Here is an 18672-nt window from a genome sequence, read left to right on the forward strand (position 1 = left end):
AAACCCGATAAGAGAATGTCTTTTTTCTTGAGTACTACACACAGAAGTATTTAGGGATAAAGGGAGGAATGAAAACAATTTAGTCTCAAATGGTCCAGAAAAATATTATATATATATATATTACTTATATATTTTAAAGCTTCCCAGGTAACTCCAGTGTGCAGCCTGCACATATACATATATATGTATTTATATATTATACATATAGAGAGAAGAAAAGGAGGGAGGGAGAGAGGGCACATGGGCATGATAAAGCAAATGGAACAAAATGCAAATGATTGGAGTTCCTTGTTTTATTATTAAAACTTTTCTATAGGTTTTAAATGATATCAAAAATTGACCAAAAACAAAAAATCAGGAAACAAAAGTCCAGTCCTTGTGTAGTGGTTAAAAATCTGGACTTCATTTAAAGCTGAAGTTTCTTGCCTCTCCCACCTCGACCTGCTTTAGGTCTAGAATCCGGAATCTTGTGATAGGAAAAAAGAAGTTCTCCTCCTACCTCCCAGCTTGTTCCAGGATTTCTGCTGCATCCTGGCTGGGAATGGTGATGTGTAGGTGGGGAGGAGAGGTACAAGAATTACATCCATGTAATCTGATACCAGTTACATGTAGCTGGGATAATTGAAAGCTGATTCTCCAAGTGTGTTTATGGGTTCTGCACTCCCCCAAACCCCCGTTACTGGAGATCTCTCACTACAGTGGGTAACGTCTGCTTTGGCAGTCTGCCCCATATGGGCTCCTTAGGGGAGCATCACCAATAGGCAGACAGGGGCAGCCCCTTTAAGTGGCTCTGGGCTTCTTCTCTTTCCCTCCAGGGCTCACATCTGGACCATGGAAAACACTTATATATCCTTTGCTCTGACAAGCCCTGTGAATGTAGGCTCTTCCCAACATGGCCACCACCAAGGAACCATTGGTCAGTTTATGCCTTTAGTCTTTTCCAGGCCTGGATTCCTGAGCAGCCCCACAGCTCCAGGAAATACAGGTCAGGATGTCATTCCCATTAGGCTTAAGGTCAGAGGAAAGTAGCCCAGTCCACCCCACCCCTCCCCATGGGAGTGTGGAGGGCTCACAGTACACTTGACAGCTCTTTCCAAAGCATCTCTAAGATCCAACTTCCTGACCTCCTCACTCCCAGTGCTTTGACTCCCTCTTAGTGGCAAGTGCTTGGGTTACAGCCCAGTGTTTCAGCCACTCTTTCCAAGTTGGCTTCAGTGGTCTAGCTTTGGAATGGGGGAGAGTTGGCTCCTATTTTGGGGGGGCCTTCAGCCAAATCAGGCAGACAGAATCACACTTTAATATCCTGTTGCATATGTTTATTGCTATTCCTGATTTATTGATTTTAGATATTATCTATTGATTCCTACTGTGGAGGATGAAGATATGGCCCTCTTACATCACCCCAGGCCCCCACTTCTCTTCCCTCCATCCTCTCAGAACAGGTATATCATACTTTTTTGGTTAATTCAATGTAAATTATTTGCCTAATTATGATTATGTATTATTTACTTCTAATCAAAGTGACATATTATGATGATGTTTCCTTTGTTGTAGGATTTTTCCCCCCCAGGAATTGAAATTTTTTCTTATTTTTTTTACTTTGCTAGCTTTCTGTACTATCACCAATTCTTCTCAAACTCTCCATGGAATTATATAACTCCTTTGAAGAGTCTTTTCCACATCATCAAACATCCTGTGACCTATCCGTTTCACTTTTTTTTCTGGCAGCTTCTGTCACTGGGTCTTCCATTCCTCTGCTCTAGCTAAACTAGTTATACTTTAGGCCTGCTGCACAGCTGTGGACTTAGACTTTCCTTCATCTCTCTCCTATTTCCTGGATCTATTGCTTCTTTTAGGTTTATGTCTTCATTTTGTTGGAGCACATCCTTCAGTAACTTCCTAAGAAAGGGTTCATGGGAGGAAATTTTTTAAAGACTCTGTATATCTGAAAATGCCCTTATTCTGCTCTCACAGTTGATAATGTGGTTTGGGTATAGAATTCCAGGTTGGAAATGTTTTTCCTCAGCATTTTGAAAGCATTGATTTTAGGTTTTACAGGTGCTGTTGAGCAGTCTAAATACCTTTTTATTCCTAAATCTTTGAACGCAGCCTGTTTTTCCACTCTGAAAAGTTTTAAGGCCTATTCCAGTGTTTTGAAGTACTTAGTGCTTAATGATACGGATTTTTTTTTCATCTTTTGTTCTGGATATCTGGTGCTTCCCTTCCATGTGGAAACTCACAGTTTCCATTTTGGGGAAATATTCTTGTATTATTTCTTCCTTTATATTTTCTCTTTTCTTTCTTCCAAAAAAGTCTTATTAGTTGGATATTAGACTTCTTAAATTAAGCCTCTGGTTTTGTTTTATTTTTTTCTTTTTCTCCTATTTCCTGCTTCTGTCTTTTTTGTTCTACTTTCCTGGAGTTTTCCTCCATTTTATTTTCTAACAATTCTATTTAAGTTAAAACATTTTTTTCTATCATATTTTAAACTAAGAGCCCTTATTGCTCTTTTCATGGATAACTATCATGACTTTTCTCTGTGGGAATGTTCTAGTTTTGAGGGGAGGGGGTTGAAATTTTGTTTTGCTTCCTGCAGTATCTCTAGTTCCTTCAATCCTTTTTCCTACTTGTTAGCAGTTTGTCTTAAATAAATATCTTTAGGTTCATTCACATTTAAGAGTAAAGCCTTAAAAACTGGTTGGAAGCTCTGTGTGCATGGCTGGGACTCAAGGGGTAGGTTACATTGTAGGGTGACCAGCTGTGAACCTGGATGTTTCATTGAAGAGCCCGGCAAGGTCTGGATCCGTAGGTCTTTTGGGGAGGAGGCTTGGGGAGGGGCAATTCCACTTCTCCAAAGAAAACTTCCAGTCTCCTGCTTGGCTGTACCCCAAGCTGGTGTTCTTGGAGCCGGGTAACGCAGCTTCTGGTCTGTAGACTGTCTCCATCTGTTTGCATCACAGCTCTTCTTCATCTTTCACTCACCCCACCATCCCAGGGCCCAGAACCTTTCTGGTTAAGTTTTTCTGTAGACCAACCTCTCTCTCCTCCTTGGGGGAGGATGGTGGTATTTTCTGGCTTCCCGGAATAGGTGAGCGGACCTGGCCTTGAACCGGTCTCTCCTTACCCACCACCTTCTGCTGCACCTGGTGCCTCCAGGTACTGGCTCTTTTGGGGATTCTGGGGTCAAGTTCACTTCTTTGTCCTTATTACCCACTCTGCTGGCATTTGGTGTCCAGCTCTGTTAGTTCTTCTCTTTTATCTCCTTTCCTTCATCTAAAAATGTATTAACATTTCTAGTACAATGTTTCTCTTGGGCTTACGCTTCTTTTTATTATTATCCCTTTGCCCTCATTTTAGAGACGTTTGAAGATGAATAAGTGTTCAATCTACCACAGATTAATAATGTATTATATTTTTATTAGTTGTAAATATGTGGATACATACACACACATGAACATATAAATACATTTGAATGATCCAAAGATGAATAGTGAAAATAATCTCCCTTTTACCTTGTCCTTCAGTCCCTCCGCAGAAGTGCCCGCAGTTACCAGTGGCTTGTATATGTCTTTCCAAAGAAAGGTTATACACCCTTTCACATAGATACATAAAAAGCATGTAAGTAGAGATTAATGGATTTTACTTTAAACCAAGAAAGCAATTTCTTCGCATAGCCCTGCAGAATATTCATATTTTCAGTAAAGGGCAGTGCTTAACCCAAAGACACGAATCTCTTCTAGTCGGATTTCAGGTTCCACTGCAGGTGGCAGACAGCGCTAAGGGGCTTTCCAGGTGCCCCGTGTAGTTAGCTACCTGCACCAAGGCCAGCTGTGGGTGTTGCTGAGGGCCACGTGCATGGGACAGGTGTTGGTGGCCCTCTCCCACTACTCGTGTGGCTTTCCTTATCATCCCTGTCCTCTCTCCTTCTATTTTGTCCTCCGTATTTCTTCCTGTTTTCACCCTTTCCCCTCCAGATTCGTTTAGCTGAGTCACGCTCCCGTGGGTGAGCCATGGAGCTAAGGGATACACCCTAATTTGGTGCCTCTATGGGTTTTAAAAATAAATTGGCACCCTAGGTGGGTATGCTTTCATCACGCCCCTGGTGGGAAAGATTTTATTAGGAAATGCACCCAGAGGCCTCCCTGGATCTTTCAGATGGGCTGCTTGACTTGACAGTCCAGAGCTGTGATGTCGCTGTGACTCTTCGTCCCTGCAACAGGGCCTGCTGCTGCCAAACCAGACTTGATCTCAAAACTGGAGCGGAGAGCTGCACCCTGGATCAAGGACCCAAACGGGCCAAAGTGGGGGAAAGGCCGTCCTCCAGGTGGGTCTTGACCTGCTGGGTTCTAAAGGGTTGTCCGGGGGCCCAGGCAGCCCTGGCAAGTCACACAGTGCTAGTTCCGCCATCCTCCTGCTGGACCTGTTGTGCACCAGGCCCTGTATTGGTAGAAAAACGTGAATAAGAAACTAACTGTGCCTTCACAGTGTAGAAGAATCTGAGAAACTGGGACGGTTTGGGAAAAATAAGGAGCTTTGATGAGCAGAAGTGAAACGGGGAGACTGTGGTAGAGCTGATGGGGGTGGTGCGTGGTGGACACTGGCCATGAGGAGCCCCGTGACCCACGACTGGGAGCCTCTGCTGCCTTCTCCCCGCTCCTCTGGTGTTTAGTGACAACACTGTTGGTCTGTGAGAGTTAGCAATTCGTGTATCTTTGTCAGTAACTTACTGGCTAATAGCTACTGTGTATACTTCTGTGCCTCCCTTGTTTCCAAGACTCATAAGAAGACTTTTGGATGTTTAACCTCATTTCTTTGTGGTGCCTCGAAAGAGGATTAAAACCATCTAATAGCATCTGTGGCCAAGGTGCTAAGTAAGCTTATTAGCATCTGATGTCACATGATCTCAGGGTAGATATGTAGATAGGGAGGGGGAGGCTGGCTAAAGAACCCACAAGGATTAGCAGACAACTCTTGGGGAGACAGACTGGCTTTCAGGGAAACTAGTGGGAAAGGGTTTAAATAGAAGCCACTACTGATTTCTAGAAAGGTGGATGACATTCATCCTCTCTGCTTTGCATAAGGGGCACTTACTGAATTGGGGTGTCTTAGCTGATAGGAGGCTGCAGAGTTCTGGGCAGCAAAACCGAGCACAGTTTGGCTTGCTCCAAAGGGAAGAAGACGACGGTGGCCATTAGAGAGGCACACACACAGGCCTCGGCTGTAGAATCTGCACTGCTCCCAGCTCATGCCATGGAGACGTGCACCTCCTACTGCAATCCCAGCCTTTGTGAAGTAGAAGCAGATGGACGGAGGAAAATCAAGAGGACTTACAGACCCCGCTCAATTCAGAGGTCGTGGTTTGGACAGTTCCCATGGTTAGTAATTGACCCCAAAGAGACCAAGCTCTTCTGCTCAGCTTGCAAAGAAACACCTAGTCTCCACGACAAATCATCCCGGTTAGTCCGAGGTTACACGGGTCCTTTTAAAGTGGAGACTTTAAAGTACCATGAAGTCAGCAAAGCACACAAGCTCTGTGTCAACACCCTGGAAGTCAAGGAAGACACCCCGCAGGCCGCCCTCGTCCCCGAGATCTCCAGTGACCTGATGGCCGACATGGAGCACTTTTTCAATGCCGCCTATTCCATCGCGTACCACTCGAGGCCCCTGAACGACTTTGAGAAGATCCTGCAACTCCTCCAAAGCACTGGGACCGTGATTTTGGGCAAGTACCGAAATCGCACTGCCTGCACTCAGTTCATCAAATACATCTCCGAGACTCTGAAGAAGGAGATCCTTGAGGATGTCCGGAACTCCCCATGTGTGAGCGTGTTGCTGGACAGCGCCACAGACACCTCCGACCAGTCCTGTGTGGGCATTTACATCCGCTACTTTAAGGGGATGGAGGTGAAGGAGTCTTACATCACTCTGGCCCCACTCTACAGCGAGACGGTGGATGGATACTTTGAGACCATCATCTCTGCCCTGGACGAACTGGACATCCCCTTCCGGAAGCCTGGCTGGGTAGTGGGCCTGGGAACCGATGGCTCAACCATGCTGAGCTGCAGAGGAGGTCTGGTGGAGAAGCTCCAGGAGATCGTCCCCCAGCTGCTGCCGGTGCATTGTGTGGCCCACCGGCTACACCTGGCCGTGGTTGACGCCTGTGGAGGCATCGACCTGGTCAAGAAGTGTGACCGGCACATCCGAACCGTCTTCAAGTTCTATCAGTCCTCGAACAAAAGGCTGAATGAGCTGCAGGAAGGTGCGGCCCCGCTGGAGCAGGAAATCATCCGCCTGAAGGACCTGAACGCTGTCAGGTGGGTGGCCAGCAAGAGGCGCACGCTGAGCGCGCTCATCGTGAGCTGGCCCGCCCTGGCCAGGCACCTGCAGAGCGTGGCGGAAGCAGGTGGCCAGGTCGGGCACAGGGCCAAGGGCGTGCTGAAGCTGATGAAGGGCTTCCATTTCGTCAAGTTCTGCCACTTCCTCTTGGACTTCCTGAGCATCTACAGGCCTTTGTCTGAAGTGTGCCAGAAGGAGATCGTGCTGATTACGGAGGTGAACTCCACGCTGGGACGGGCCTATGTAGCACTGGAGACCCTCCGTCACCAGGCAGGACCCAAAGAGGAAGAGTTCAATGCCGGCTTCAGGGATGGGCGGCTCCACGGCATCTTCTTGGACAGAATGGAGATGGCAGAACAGCGGTTCCAGGCGGACAGGGAGAGAATGATCCTGACTGGGATTGAATACCTCCAGCAAAGGTTTGACGTGGACCGTCCCCCTCAGCTCAAGAACATGGAGGTGTTTGACGCCATGGCCTGGCCAAGTGGGATGGAACTGGCCAGTTTTGGGAATGATGATATTCTTGCCCTGGCCAGATATTTTGAACTCTCACTGCCCCCAGGATACAGCGAGGAAGCACTGCTGGAGGAGTGGCTGGGCCTGAAAGCCGTCGCCAAGAACTTGCCATTCTCCATGCTGTGCAGGAACGCCCTGGCCCAGGACTGCCGCTTCCCCTTGCTCAGCAGGCTCGTGGCAGTGGTGGTCTGTGTGCCCGTCTCCGCCTCCTGCTGTGAGCGCGGATTCAGTGCCATGAACCGGATCAGGACCGATGAGAGGACCAAGCTCTCCAGCGAGGTGACCAACATGCTCGTGATGACAGCGGTGAATGGTGTGGCGGTCACAGAGTACAACCCCCAGCCCGCCATCCAGCACTGGTACCTGACCTCCTCGGGTCGGCGTTTCAGCCACGTCTACACCTGTGCCCAAGTGCCGCCCCGCTCCCACACAAGTAAGTATGCGTGGCAGAGTTCCTGGACGTGGGGAAGCAAAGGAAGAGAAACTTAGCTTCCCAACCCCATGCTGAGCTCACAGCCTGGTAGAGTCTGCTCAAGTCAGCTGTCACAGTGGGCTTGCCCTAAGGTGTCACGTGCCCTACCATTTGCTAGACCAGTGGGTGCTCAAGACGGGACACCTACCCTCCAGGAGATTATGATCCAGCTAGAAGGCAGGACGCTCACACTGCAGGGCACAGGGCATAGAGCTAAGAGCAGGAATTTCCAGAGCAAGGCTGCCCAGGTTCAAATTCTCCTCCTGCCGCTGACTAGCACGTGACCTGGGGCAGCTTAATCTCTCTGTGCTATGGTTTTTCATCTGTAAAGCGGATTAATAGACGTGAAGGGCTTGGAACAGCGTCTGGCCAGTAGTGCCCACGGCAGTCTTTAGAGGTGCAGACTAGTACCAGAAATCACTCGGGGACTGGACCAGCGAGGGCAGAGACACCACATCCCCGTGGGGCTGTGCGGACCGTTTGTAGAGGGAAGAGGTCGGTGCAGGTCACAGGGGCTGTGAGGACGGCGCTGTGCGGAGGAGAAGGTTGGGGGTTTCAGGCAGGGGAGGGGTCCGTGAGGAAAGCCTCCCACCTAGCCTGGAAGGCCAGGTGGGGACTGGGCTTGAGGGGGAGGTGACATTATCCTGGAGGCCAAGTTACTGGAAGTCTTAAGTAAGAAATTTTCCTCTTTTCAAGTAGTCACTGAACACCAAAGAAAACCAGAGCTTCTCCAGGCTGCTCCTGTGTCACTGAACAGTGACAGAGCCATGGTTTTTCTCCCTTGGCGTCTTCCTATAGCAGGTCTCCGTCCTCTTGCTTCTGCTGTCATCTTACCTCAGGGTCTGTGATCAGCAGCAGTGGACTGGCCTCAGGGTTGACAGACGCTCTGTAGGAAGCATGGTGGCCCTGGACCTGCAGCTGGGGGGCGGGTGCAGGGAGCGGGCAATAGAAGTGGAGAGAAGGAAAGAGGGTGATTCCAACATGGGAGTCCTTCACCCACGCATTTGGTGAGTGAGTTGCTCTCAGTGCCCGATCTGTGAGGGTGAAGGAGAAGACGCCGTCAGCTGTGCGCTTCTGCAAGTTGTAATCATAGGGCGACGGGACTAGTACGTCTGAAGCAAACAGAGAACGCGGCCAGGTTGTGTATGATAAAGCCTTCTTTCCCAGGCAGGTTCTCAGCCTCAGCACTGCTGACGCTTAGGGCAGGTAGTTCTTCGCTGTGGGTGCCTGTCCTGCGCCTGGCCACCCCTGGCCTTTCCCACTACACACACACTGGGTACCAGTAGCACCCTCCCCGTTGCAGCAATCAAAAAGGTCTCCGGACTCTGCCAGATGTCCCCTGGGAGCAAAATTGCCCCCCCCCTCCCCGCATGAGCTCCGCTGCCCCAGGGTGAAAGTCAGCAGAGTGGGACTCCATCAGGCCTACAGAGAGCAGCCCTTGTCCGTCTCCAGGGGTTCTGCCAGGGGTTCTTCACCAAACATACCTTGGGGCGCAGTTGGTTGTGGGGAGGGGATTATCATCTGATCTGTTTTCTCTGTCTGACTGTACCCTCCCTTTCCTCCCGCACGAGGGGCGGGGCTCAGGAAGGAGAAGATGGGAGCGCTCCGTGTGGAGGAGGCCGTGACCCAGAAGCCGCCCATCCCGCCCTACAGGGAACCCATGGAGGTCCTGACGGACTGCGTCCTAGAGCCGCATCACGGACTCCTGTGTCCCCACCCCAGCCAAGAGGCCCTGGGCTGTCCTGATAAAGCGCTCCTGTAAGAGCAGGACCCTGAGGGGTTGCCTTGGAGCCCCCTGCTGCCCTGGCCCTCGTGATCATGGTGACAGGCCCTGGGATTCTAGGCTGCCCTAGAGTCTTCACTTGGTGGGGACTCCCTAAGCACTGGGAAGCGGCAGTGACAAGATAATTCAGCCCACATCCCAGGGAGGCAGGGGGTCAGGAGGCGCACAGCCTGCTCACCGAGGCCCCGCCTAGGCTGGGCGCGACCTCCAGCACTTGAGTATGCAGGAGGGTTCGCGTCTCAAGCTCATTTTAAAGGTGCTTCAGGAGACAATTCCATCATGAAAGATTTCACCCCATGTTTTGGTGGCAGGAGGACTTTTCTGAAGTGGGAGAGACGGTTGGGGGTAGGGGGCTTAAAGGAGCCCTCCAGCCCCTGGGTAGCTGGGGAGCATCCCAGCGGGCTGCCCACAGCCTGAGTGGCGTGGGGTAGACACGTGGTGAGGGGCCTGGGATGAGCAGGTCTAGGGACAGCGGCCTGGCTCTGGGATCTATCCCCCTGGCTCCATGGCAGAAGCAGGGAAGCCTCAACTTCAAATGGGAGACTCGCATCAGAGACTTTCCCTGTGTCCTCCCAGGGCCTTCCTTTAGGATGAGGCAAGCAGAACCCCTTGGCACAGAGCAATCAAGAAAGGTTATCCTCCTGCAGCTCCCAGACAGGGGAGGAGTGTTTCCCTGGAGGGGGCCTGGCGTTTTCCACCAGTCGCAGCCCTTGTGTTGTGCTGAGCCCGGGTCTTCTACGGAGCAGAGCGGACAGGACAGGTTTGCACTGGGGGGGCTTGGGCCCCTGTCCCAACTCTGCTGCAGGCAGTAGAGAAGCCAAGTGCCTGCTGGTGCCCCAGCTGCCACAGGACCGATGGATGACAGCGTCTCCAGCTCTGAAAGACGGCCCTCAGGCTGCAGAGTGGACTTGGCTGCCTTCAGCCCTTGTCCTTGTCCCTTGCCACCCAAGTCCTTATTACGGGAAGAGGTGCTCTCTCAACATGCCCTCAGCATAATGGTCTAGTCCACTCTTCCCAAAGTTGCTCTGGGGACCAGCTTGGGAATCACTAGGGGTGTCTGTTTAAATCTGTTTCACCCCAGACCCACCTGATCAGACCCCCGGGACTGTTTCCAGCAAGGCCCCCCAGGAACTTCATGGGCTCACTCAAGCATGGGAACCACCACCCTGGCGGCACAGAAGGGTGTCCCACGCTATTTGGTTCCCGTCGCGCTCCCCCCATCAGCCCATCTCCTCTTGTACCCTGAAGTAAAGCACTTTTCCTTGCAGGGCGGCTGCTTTGGGCAGGTTCCGAGGCTGCTCATCCGCCTGAGGATGATGTAGTCTGGGTCCCGCCTCCCCAACCACAGCTGGGAAACGAGGGGAGGTTACAGGGAAGGGCTTCTTTGCCGCTGCCTTTCTCCTGTTTTAGGCGGGCAGGAAGTAGTGCTCCGTCCTGGCCATGCTGCCTGGCCCTAGGTGGGGTCCCTGCTCTGTGACGCAGGTCCAAGTGGCCTGGCCCTCAAGCAGCCATCTGTCCACTTCCCACTCCTAGAAGGTGCCGAGAGCCCCTGAGATGCTGGTAGCGAGTGTCTCACTGTCTGGCAGAACCCCTGGTTCCCAGTGTCTCTGACTCCCCCTTCCCAGCACCCCACCCTTAGCACTTAGCCTTAGCGCCATCGCTTTCCTGTTTTCTTCAGCTTCGAGCCAGGAATTCCGTTTTCGCTTTCTGCCGTTTCACCTGTGGCACTGTCTCCCTGACAGCCCCGTGTTCTGGGGGCTGAGGTGTACCACGGGCCCTTAGAGCTTGAACCCTGGTGGTGTTACTGTCCACATGGCCAAGATGGAGCCCAGGCCTCCCTCCCCCATTCGCATAGGTCACCGTGGGGAGTTCAGGAATCTGCACTAGGCCAGGCACCGCGGGTATGAGTTGGTGGGATGGAAGGGAGGAGGGCCCGTTAAAGTGGGCCCCCCCCACCCTATCCATAGCGATTCAGATTGAGGTGACTTTCTCGTAGGCATCCTCCCCATGGCACCTTCTATCCTTTAAGAATCCTCAGAGCAAGAGGCTAGTCCTGCGAGCAGCGCCGTGCCTGAGTGCCACACGCACGATTCCCTGTGCGAGTCTAGTCGTGGAGGTGGAGGCCAGCTAGGGACGCCCCTGCCTCTCCACATCTGTGCTCTGAGGAAGCCTCCGATGCCAGCTCGTGAGAAACTTGGGCCCCTGGGGGGGGGGGGGGGGGGGCGACTGAAAATGCTATTTGTCACAGGGATTTGCACTACCCACTTTCTCGAGGGGCACAGGCATGCCCTGGGTCCCCTCTGTTCGCTAATGGCAGAGAGGACACTGACCATTTTGTGCAGGACCCCAGGCTGAAGATTGGTGAGACCCCTTGCTCAAGCTGACATCTCGTTTTGTTTCAAGAGACTTGCAGCATTTCAGACCCCAGGGCCTGGAGACCCTGTTGTTGGAGAGCCTTCCTATTTTTGCCTCACAAAAAAACAAGCTGAAGGGCATTGGGGATGGAAGGAGCAAGCTCTCTCTGCCTTTGGCCAGAGTCCTAGCCATGCCTCCACCCTCGTTCCCTACCTGTGGTCTCCATAGACATGCCCACAGGGCTGACATTCTGAGTGACCAGCATTTTAACTGACAGTTTGAGTTCAATAGCCATAGAGACCAGGTGGGAAGGAGGGGTCCCGACCCCCTGTTCTAGCCAGACACGTTGGAGTGTAATCTACTCCAGACACTTTGCTTCCCTCGAAGCGCAGGTTCAGTTCCTAGGGTGCTAAGTATTTAGCAGGACAGTGTGAAGATGGGCCGTTTCCCTCATCCAAGTGGCTGACGAGGTCACCCCAGGTAATTGGCCCAGGGATGTTCTCTCCTCCTCTGGTTTCAAAGATGTGCAAAACATGGTTTAAAAAACCATGTCTGGGTCTTCCCTGGTGGCGCAGTGGTTGAGAGTCCGCCTGTCGATGCAGGGGACGCGGGTTCATGCCCCGGTCCGGGAAGATCCCACATGCGGCGGAGCTGCTGGGCCCGTGAGCCGTGGCCGCTGAGCCTGCGCGTCCGGAGCCTGTGCTCCGCACCGGGACAGGCCACAACAATGAGAGGCCCGCTTACCGCAAAAAAAAAAAAACCATGTCTGATTCTCAACCTTTTTCTATTTGAATAAAGCAGAGTTTATTTCGACACATGCCTCAGTCCTGTTAATCCCGTAACCAAAACTAGCAAACTGGAGGAGCTGCTCAAAGCTAATTATCTCTGGCTCAGAGCAAAGCCCGCCCACGCCCCCACCCCGAGTGACGCGCTGAAGCGCCTGCGCGGGTCGGGCTCGCTGAAAGGGCTTTCTTAGGCGGCCGGGTCCTGCTGCGCATGCTCGGCGCCCACTGCCTGGGCCGGACCTCCGCGCACCGGAGCATCTGCAGTTCTGACTCGCATCCTGGCCTGGGCATCCCGCGCCGGGCCATGACGGCGCACTCCTTCGCCCTCCCGGTCATCATCTTCACCACGTTCTGGGGCCTCATCGGCATCGCCGGGCCCTGGTTCGTGCCGAAAGGACCCAACCGCGGGTAAGGATCGCGCGGCCCAGCCTCCCTGTGGACACCTTCGCGGCCGCGCGCTCCCCCTTCCCCGGCGGCTGCGCGGGCGGCGGCGGCGGCGGCGGCCCGCGGTGCAGCGAGCACTGTCCAGGCGCGCGCACGGCGCCCCACTCCTCCTCTCAGGTCTGTGCTGGGCCGCGTTCAGCAGGGAACAGGCAGGCGGTCGGGGCCAAAGGGCAGAGATGCTCGTGCTTTAGAAAGGTGGAGACAGTTACGGGTCACCCTCTCCAGCCTGTAAAGGTAAAGGCTGTGGCTAGACACTGATGCAGTTTGTCCACTCCTGCCCAGCTGTGACCTTGAGCGCCTCTCACACCTTCAAGCCTCATTTCTTCTTAGGTAATTGGGGGTGATGATGATACCTGCCTTTTAGGGTTGCTGTGAGGATTACACAAGATAATGTATATAGGACTCTTAGTGCATGGCACATATTGTATTGAATAATTTTTAGCCAGTATCTTTTTTTTTTTTTTTTTTTTTTTTTGTGGTATGCGGGCCTCTCATCGCTGTGGCCTCTCCCGTTGCGGAGCACAGGCTCCGGACGCGCAGGCTCAGCGGCCATGGCTCATGGGCCCAGCTGCTTCGCGGCATGTGGGATCTTCCCGGACCGGGGCACGAAGCCGTGTCCCCTGCATCGGCAGGTGGACTCTCAACCGCTGTGCCACCAAGCCCAGTATCACTATTTTTTGAAGGTCACCTAGCAGGTTTCTCTACCTCTTGCACCATTTACCAGTTTCTGCTTCATACCATCTTCAGCTGTAAAGCACTCTCTCCCCTTGATTACAAGTTCCTCGAGGTGGAAGATTGTCCTTTTCACCACTGTAGACCCCATTGCCCAGTACAGGACTGGCCCACGGTGCTTGGTAATGTTGAAAGAATGGATCAAATGCTAATTGCTCTGGCACCAACTTAAAGTACTTTAGATCAGAGGTCCTAGGGCCTGGTTTGGGTTAGATTTAGCTTTGGCTGGAGGCTGCATTTCGGTGTTGCCTCTGTTCTTAAAAATCTGCAGGGCTAGAGACTTCCCTGGTGGTCCAGTGGTTAGTACTCCAGGCTTCCATTGCAGGGGGCACGGGTTCGATCCCTGGTTGGGGGACTAAGATCCTGCATGCCGCGCGGAGTGGCAAAAAAAAAAAAGGACCTGCAGGGCTGAGGTCCCATGGCCTCACTTTGTAAGCCATTTTAGTGCCTCGCCTCCCTTGCAGACCTTGGTGAGTTCTTCCTTCTGAAGTTTTCCTCCTGCATTTAAAGCCTCTGTCTCCAGCGTTTGAGTAGATTCAAGGTAGCCAGTTGCTGTTGTCATTATAACTGCCCATTATGCCTCAGAGATGGCTCACGGTCTCCTTGCCTCCTGCCCTGTCTTCTGGTCTTCTGTCTTCCTTCCCTTTGCCCAATGAACTTTGGATTCCAGAGGCCACTCCATGGTGGGTGGCTGCAAGTGCAGCTCTGTGCAGTGTCCTTTCCCAACATGTTTGCATTAAGATGGAGAAACAGTGGGATTAAGAAGGCAGATAGGTGAAGGGAAAGATGCATAATGTAACTTGGACGTGATCAAGGTTGGCCTCCCCAAGAGGGGACACTTGGCGTTTTTATTTTCCATCTAGTAATTCTTACCCTGAGTAGAACTCAGCCTCCCTGTGTTCAGGTGGCATCAGACGGGAAAGGGGCTGGCACGAGGAGCTCTTTCTCTGGCCTCGGCCAGGCCTCCTGGGGGCAATGCTTCCATCCGTCCTGACCTGACGTCCTCTTCCATTGCAGAGTGACCATCACCATGCTGGTGGCCACCGCTGTCTGCTGTTACCTCTTGTAAGTACTGCTCTCCCAGCTCAAGTCAGCTGGGGCCTTTGTGCCCCCTTCTTTCCTCCTTTCCCAGCCCTGCTCTCCCCTCTGTCCTGATACCGGCACATTCAGCTCTTGAAAGGCTGAGGCTGTAAAGCACAGAAGAGGAGGCAGTTGGAGAGGCAAAGAGAGCGATGGGCTGGAAGTCATGAACTCTGGGTTCTGGTTCTGAATGTAGCACCTGGACAAGCTCTGTCATGTTCATAGGCTACAGTTTTCTCATCCACAAAATGAGTGAGTTGGGCCAGCTCAGTGCCTTTTGTACCTGATGGGACATCAGAATCACCTGGAGAGATTGTAAAAACACAGCTTTCAGGGCTCCACCCTGGACCCACTAAACCACAGTTCTCATGATCTGCACTTGGGAATCCATATTTTCAGTGCATGCCCCTGGGTAATTGTGATGCAGCCAGTTTAGAACCACTGGATGAGCAGTAGTCTTCAAACTTGGAAAAGGTCCCTGGGATATAGAAAACATTCCAAGAGATGCGAGTGCCTGGACAGTGTGAGGGAATCAATTTCCAGGTCCTTCATGTCTAGAGGTTCTCTTTCTAAAACTGCCATTCATGGTAGCCCCTCCCCTTTTACAAAAAAGGCACTCTGCTATCCCTCCCCAATCCTCCTGTGTTAGGTTGCTCCGTGTTAAATCACCCTGGCTGCCAAACTGAGGAATAAATCCAAGCTCTGGTTTTGAGGGAGGCCTCTCATGCTCAATTAAGCCAGTATGGCTTCCCTTTGTGCCCCTGGAGACTGTCTTACCTCTTCCCTAATCCCAGGGTCCAGCCCCAGCGCAGGGATCTTACAAATCTACAAAACATCAGATCAAACCAAACCTAAACCCAAACCCACACGCCCCAGACTGAGCCCCCGTGCCGGCCACAGTGTGGATGGCTCCATGAGACGCTTCCCTCCAAAACCCAGACCCTGCTGCTGGGTCGGTCATGTGACCAAAGGCGTGGTGTGAGGTGTGCACGGCAGAGTTCCTTGTGTCTGGGCTCACCCTCACTGTGCTGTCCCTGGCAGCTGGCTCATCGCCATCCTGGCTCAGCTGAACCCCCTGTTCGGGCCCCAGCTGAAGAATGAGACGATCTGGTATGTGCACTTCCTGTGGGAGTGACCACTGCCGCCTCCTCGGCCCCAGGTACTGCTGGGCAGGCGGGCAGGGCTGGGGAAGGGTCCGGGGCTGGGGGAGGACAAGGTCAGGCAGGGTTATAAGACTTTGCATGTGGATTCAGGCATTCATTTATTAAGAAAAAAAAAAGAATGCTGAGCACCTGCTCCCTTCCTGCCCAGTGGTGCACTGGGCGGCAGGGACGGACGGAAGACCCAGGGTCCTGGGGGGGAGCATGTGGGCCCAGCCTTGTTTGCGGGTTTGCAGGCCCCAGAGGAGGCGGCCGGCTACAGAATCTGTTCTGAGTGAGGAGAGGGTGGGGGCAGGGGGCTGTCTGAGGTGAGCTGGGTGATGCGCACAGGCTCTCCAGGGCGGGGCTGGGGGAGAAGGGTCTCCACAGCGAGGCCGTGACTTGTTCTGTGATGTGCTTTTCAGGTGCCCCAGCTCTCTGGATGACCTTGGCTCCGCTGTCCCTGATGACCCTTTTGTCACCCCTACAACTGTGTCCCAGTCCCTCCGTGCTCCCTCCTCCAAGGCCTGCCTGGTTCTGGAAAGTACCACCCTCCCCAGCCAGTCTGGGCCTCAGGAAGCCCTGAGCTCAGAGCCAGGCCGGAGCAGATGTCCAGTCCTCAAGTTCCCCCTGCCCGCTCCCGAGTAGGTCCAGGCCAGGAGCTGACAAGGGTGGGGCTGCGCCTTTTACACAGTGGGACAGCCAGAGAAGGCTTCGCCTCCTGTTCAGCCCAGGATGCTCTGAGCCTCAGGTGGGCCGGGCCGGGGAGGAAGCCCTGGGGGAAGAGGCAGAGCCCTGCCACTGTCCTCCTGTGTGACCCCAGGAAGCGTCTGCCTGTGTGGGCCTCCTCACCTGTGAGATGGAGGGGCTTGGTCAGGTGTGGCAAAGGCCTTTCTTGGAGTTCTCCTTTAATTTTTGACACGTTTCGATGTGAAATTTCTGGAATTGTTGACGAAATGGAGAAACAGTCCCACAAAACATCACGATCCACAGCATCATAGTAATTTGGATCAAGGTTGAAACATGTATGTTTAGCATCCTTTATAGTCACGAAGTCACTTACGTTGGCTTGCTCAGGAAGTGGTATCTCCTCAGAATATCCTCTTCCCCCTTCCTCCCCACCTGGATCACCTCCCTCCCTTCACAGAGGCTCAGCCTGAGCACAGCAGGAGCTGAAGAAACTGGAGGCAGCTCCTGCTGAGGCCGGGCCCAGACTCTGGCAGCGGTGAGGGTGGATTTCGAAGCCCCTCACAGCAGCACGTAGGTCATCTGGAGCGAGGGAGGGCGCAGAGGGCCAGGTGTGGGCCAGGTTTGGGCTGGGCTCTGCTGAGATGCTGCCGGGCGGGGGAGCCCCTGGCCTGGTGACGCCTGGAGAGTTGGGGTGGAGACCTCAGACACTTGCCCGCAGCCCCGGAGCTAATTGGAGTGCTCCACCTCTGCTGTGCCACGTTGCCTCCCTGGGAAAGAAGCCAGTCTCTTGTATTTATTGACGGTTGACTTGATTGGCGTCCTGTTTAGTAGGCATCGTTTTTGGAGCGGTGGTAGAACGTGGTATGTCTCACCTGGATTTCTTGGTTCTGGGCTTGGCCTGTTGCTCAGATCGGGGCCTCGCTTGAACATCCCACCCACCCCCTTTCCAACTCCCTTCCTGTGCTGAACTCTGTGGCCCCCCTGGAGTGGGGCTGTTGAGTCTCAATTGGCGGCTAGAAGCCTGACCCGTGTCTAGTGATTAATGAGTGGTGAGGAAATTCCTGTTTGGTGGCAAAGTCCTGGCCGAGGCCAAGTTTGCTGGCTGCCGCTCCCCTGCCCACCTGATTCCCATTCCCTCGGTGGGTGGATTTGGGGCCCAGGAAAGGGACTGGCAGCTGCTTGGAGCTGCAGCTCTGGGATGTGGACACTGAGACTACATTTTCCTGAGACCTGAGCAAGAATCCCGCTGTCCTGGATTTTGCCCAGAACCAGGCCGGGCAGGAGGAGGAAGACGGAGGACTCGTTCAAGTGGAACTTTGCGCCACCACCCATCTGTGCCCCAGATTACAGAGTGCATGGCCCCCGGGGGCTCTGCAATAAAGCCGGTCCCCAACATTCCAGAGCGTGGCCGGCATCCTTCCTAATACCCCTACATACGGGGTGGGGTGGGGGGGGAGCCAGCAGGCTCCGTGCTTGGCCTGGGCAGGGATCAGCTTCCTGCCTGGGGCTGGGGGATGGAGTGAGCGGAGGGGAGAGTTCCTGGGAGGAGCTGCAGGAAGCTGGGGGTGGAAGGTGCTTGGAGGAGAGACCCTGAGCCCTGAGGAGTGCATCCAGAGAGAATGCAGAGCCACAGAAGGATGAAGCAGGGGAGTGACGTGACCCAACTTGGTTTCCAGGATGATCTCTACAGGGTGCATAATGGGCCTCAGATGAGATTGGTGGTGAGAATGGGGACGAGTGGGCGAATGGAAGGTCTAGTTAGGAGCTGAAGGGGGCCAGCGCCTTGGCCGTGGGGGGAGGGGGGGAGGCGGGGTGGACCCTGTGGTGAGCAGTGGGCAAATGCGGTGCCCAGTACCTGGCGGCTGGAACCTCTCAGTGACAGGCCACAGAGGGCGCGTGATGACCTGGGGTTTCCTGTGTGTCCTGGTGAGCTGGTTGTGTCCGGAGCATCTCCATGGAGACGCCCAGCTAGTGGTAGGATACGTGGGTTTGGTCTTCAGGAGGAAGATGTGGCCTGAAGACGTGCAGTGTATGTCTGTCCCTGAGTTCTCATGGAACCACTCGTGGCAGCCTCTGTTCCCCGAGTCCTGGGGCGCGCCGCCTGCTCTCTGGACAGCTTCTGCAACTCAGGGCTGGCAGACCCCCTCCCAGCACACTATCTTCCCGTCCTCCCTTTCTGCCTGTGCAGCCGTTCAGGGATGGGGAGCTTGGGACGCCCTCCCAGGATCTGTGCCCACCCGCTTTGCATGGATGGCGCTACTCTCAAAGCTCTTACCCCACTCCGAGGGGGACTGCAGGGTGAGCAGGTTTTGTCAGAAATGAACACAACCAGGCATTAGT

At 53.6% G+C, this 18672-nt stretch overlaps 2 protein-coding genes across 7 annotated transcripts in view; both read left to right on the forward strand.

Annotated features, from left to right (window-relative positions):
* LOC114901581 (zinc finger protein 862-like) overlaps positions 1–12255 on the forward strand; it is a 23022-nt gene extending 10767 nt beyond the window's left edge. For 2 of the 6 annotated variants that reach the window (XM_029233469.1, XM_029233468.1), the window contains exons 2-5: positions 1347–1442; positions 4220–4324; positions 5117–7285; positions 8896–12255. In XM_029233469.1, coding sequence (XP_029089302.1) covers positions 1376–1442; positions 4220–4324; positions 5117–7285; positions 8896–9086 — 2532 coding nt within the window. In that variant the 5' untranslated portion in view covers positions 1347–1375 and the 3' untranslated portion in view covers positions 9087–12255. Of the gene's footprint in view, positions 1–1346; positions 1443–3552; positions 4325–5109; positions 7286–8895 lie in introns of those variants that run through there. The other 4 variants (XM_029233471.1, XM_029233470.1, XM_029233472.1 and 1 more) reach the window with 3 other exon arrangements.
* A 114-nt stretch (positions 12256–12369) lies between these two features.
* On the forward strand, positions 12370–17718 carry ATP6V0E2 (ATPase H+ transporting V0 subunit e2). The gene is made up of 4 exons (XM_029233475.1): positions 12370–12655; positions 14441–14488; positions 15545–15662; positions 16068–17718. The coding sequence occupies exons 1-3, from the start codon at positions 12459–12461 to the stop codon at positions 15636–15638; spliced, it is 339 nt and encodes a 112-aa protein (XP_029089308.1). The 5' UTR covers positions 12370–12458; the 3' UTR covers positions 15639–15662; positions 16068–17718.
* Positions 17719–18672: the final 954 nt, after the last annotated feature.

This window comes from Monodon monoceros, unplaced genomic scaffold, assembly GCF_005190385.1.
Source record: "Monodon monoceros isolate NGI ecotype Baffin Bay Population unplaced genomic scaffold, NGI_Narwhal_1 Super_Scaffold_2, whole genome shotgun sequence".
NCBI classification, from domain to species: domain Eukaryota; kingdom Metazoa; phylum Chordata; class Mammalia; order Artiodactyla; family Monodontidae; genus Monodon; species Monodon monoceros.

Bases quoted from the DNA above. Each gene is read 5' to 3' on its own strand.
- ATP6V0E2 (XM_029233475.1), top strand. From the start codon at position 12,459: ATGCTCGGCGCCCACTGCCTGGGCCGGACCTCCGCGCACCGGAGCATC. The intron at 12,656-14,440 runs GTAAGGATCGCG...CTTCCATTGCAG, and splicing joins CCGAAAGGACCCAACCGCGG to AGTGACCATCACCATGCTGG. The intron at 14,489-15,544 runs GTAAGTACTGCT...TGTCCCTGGCAG, and splicing joins GCTGTCTGCTGTTACCTCTT to CTGGCTCATCGCCATCCTGG.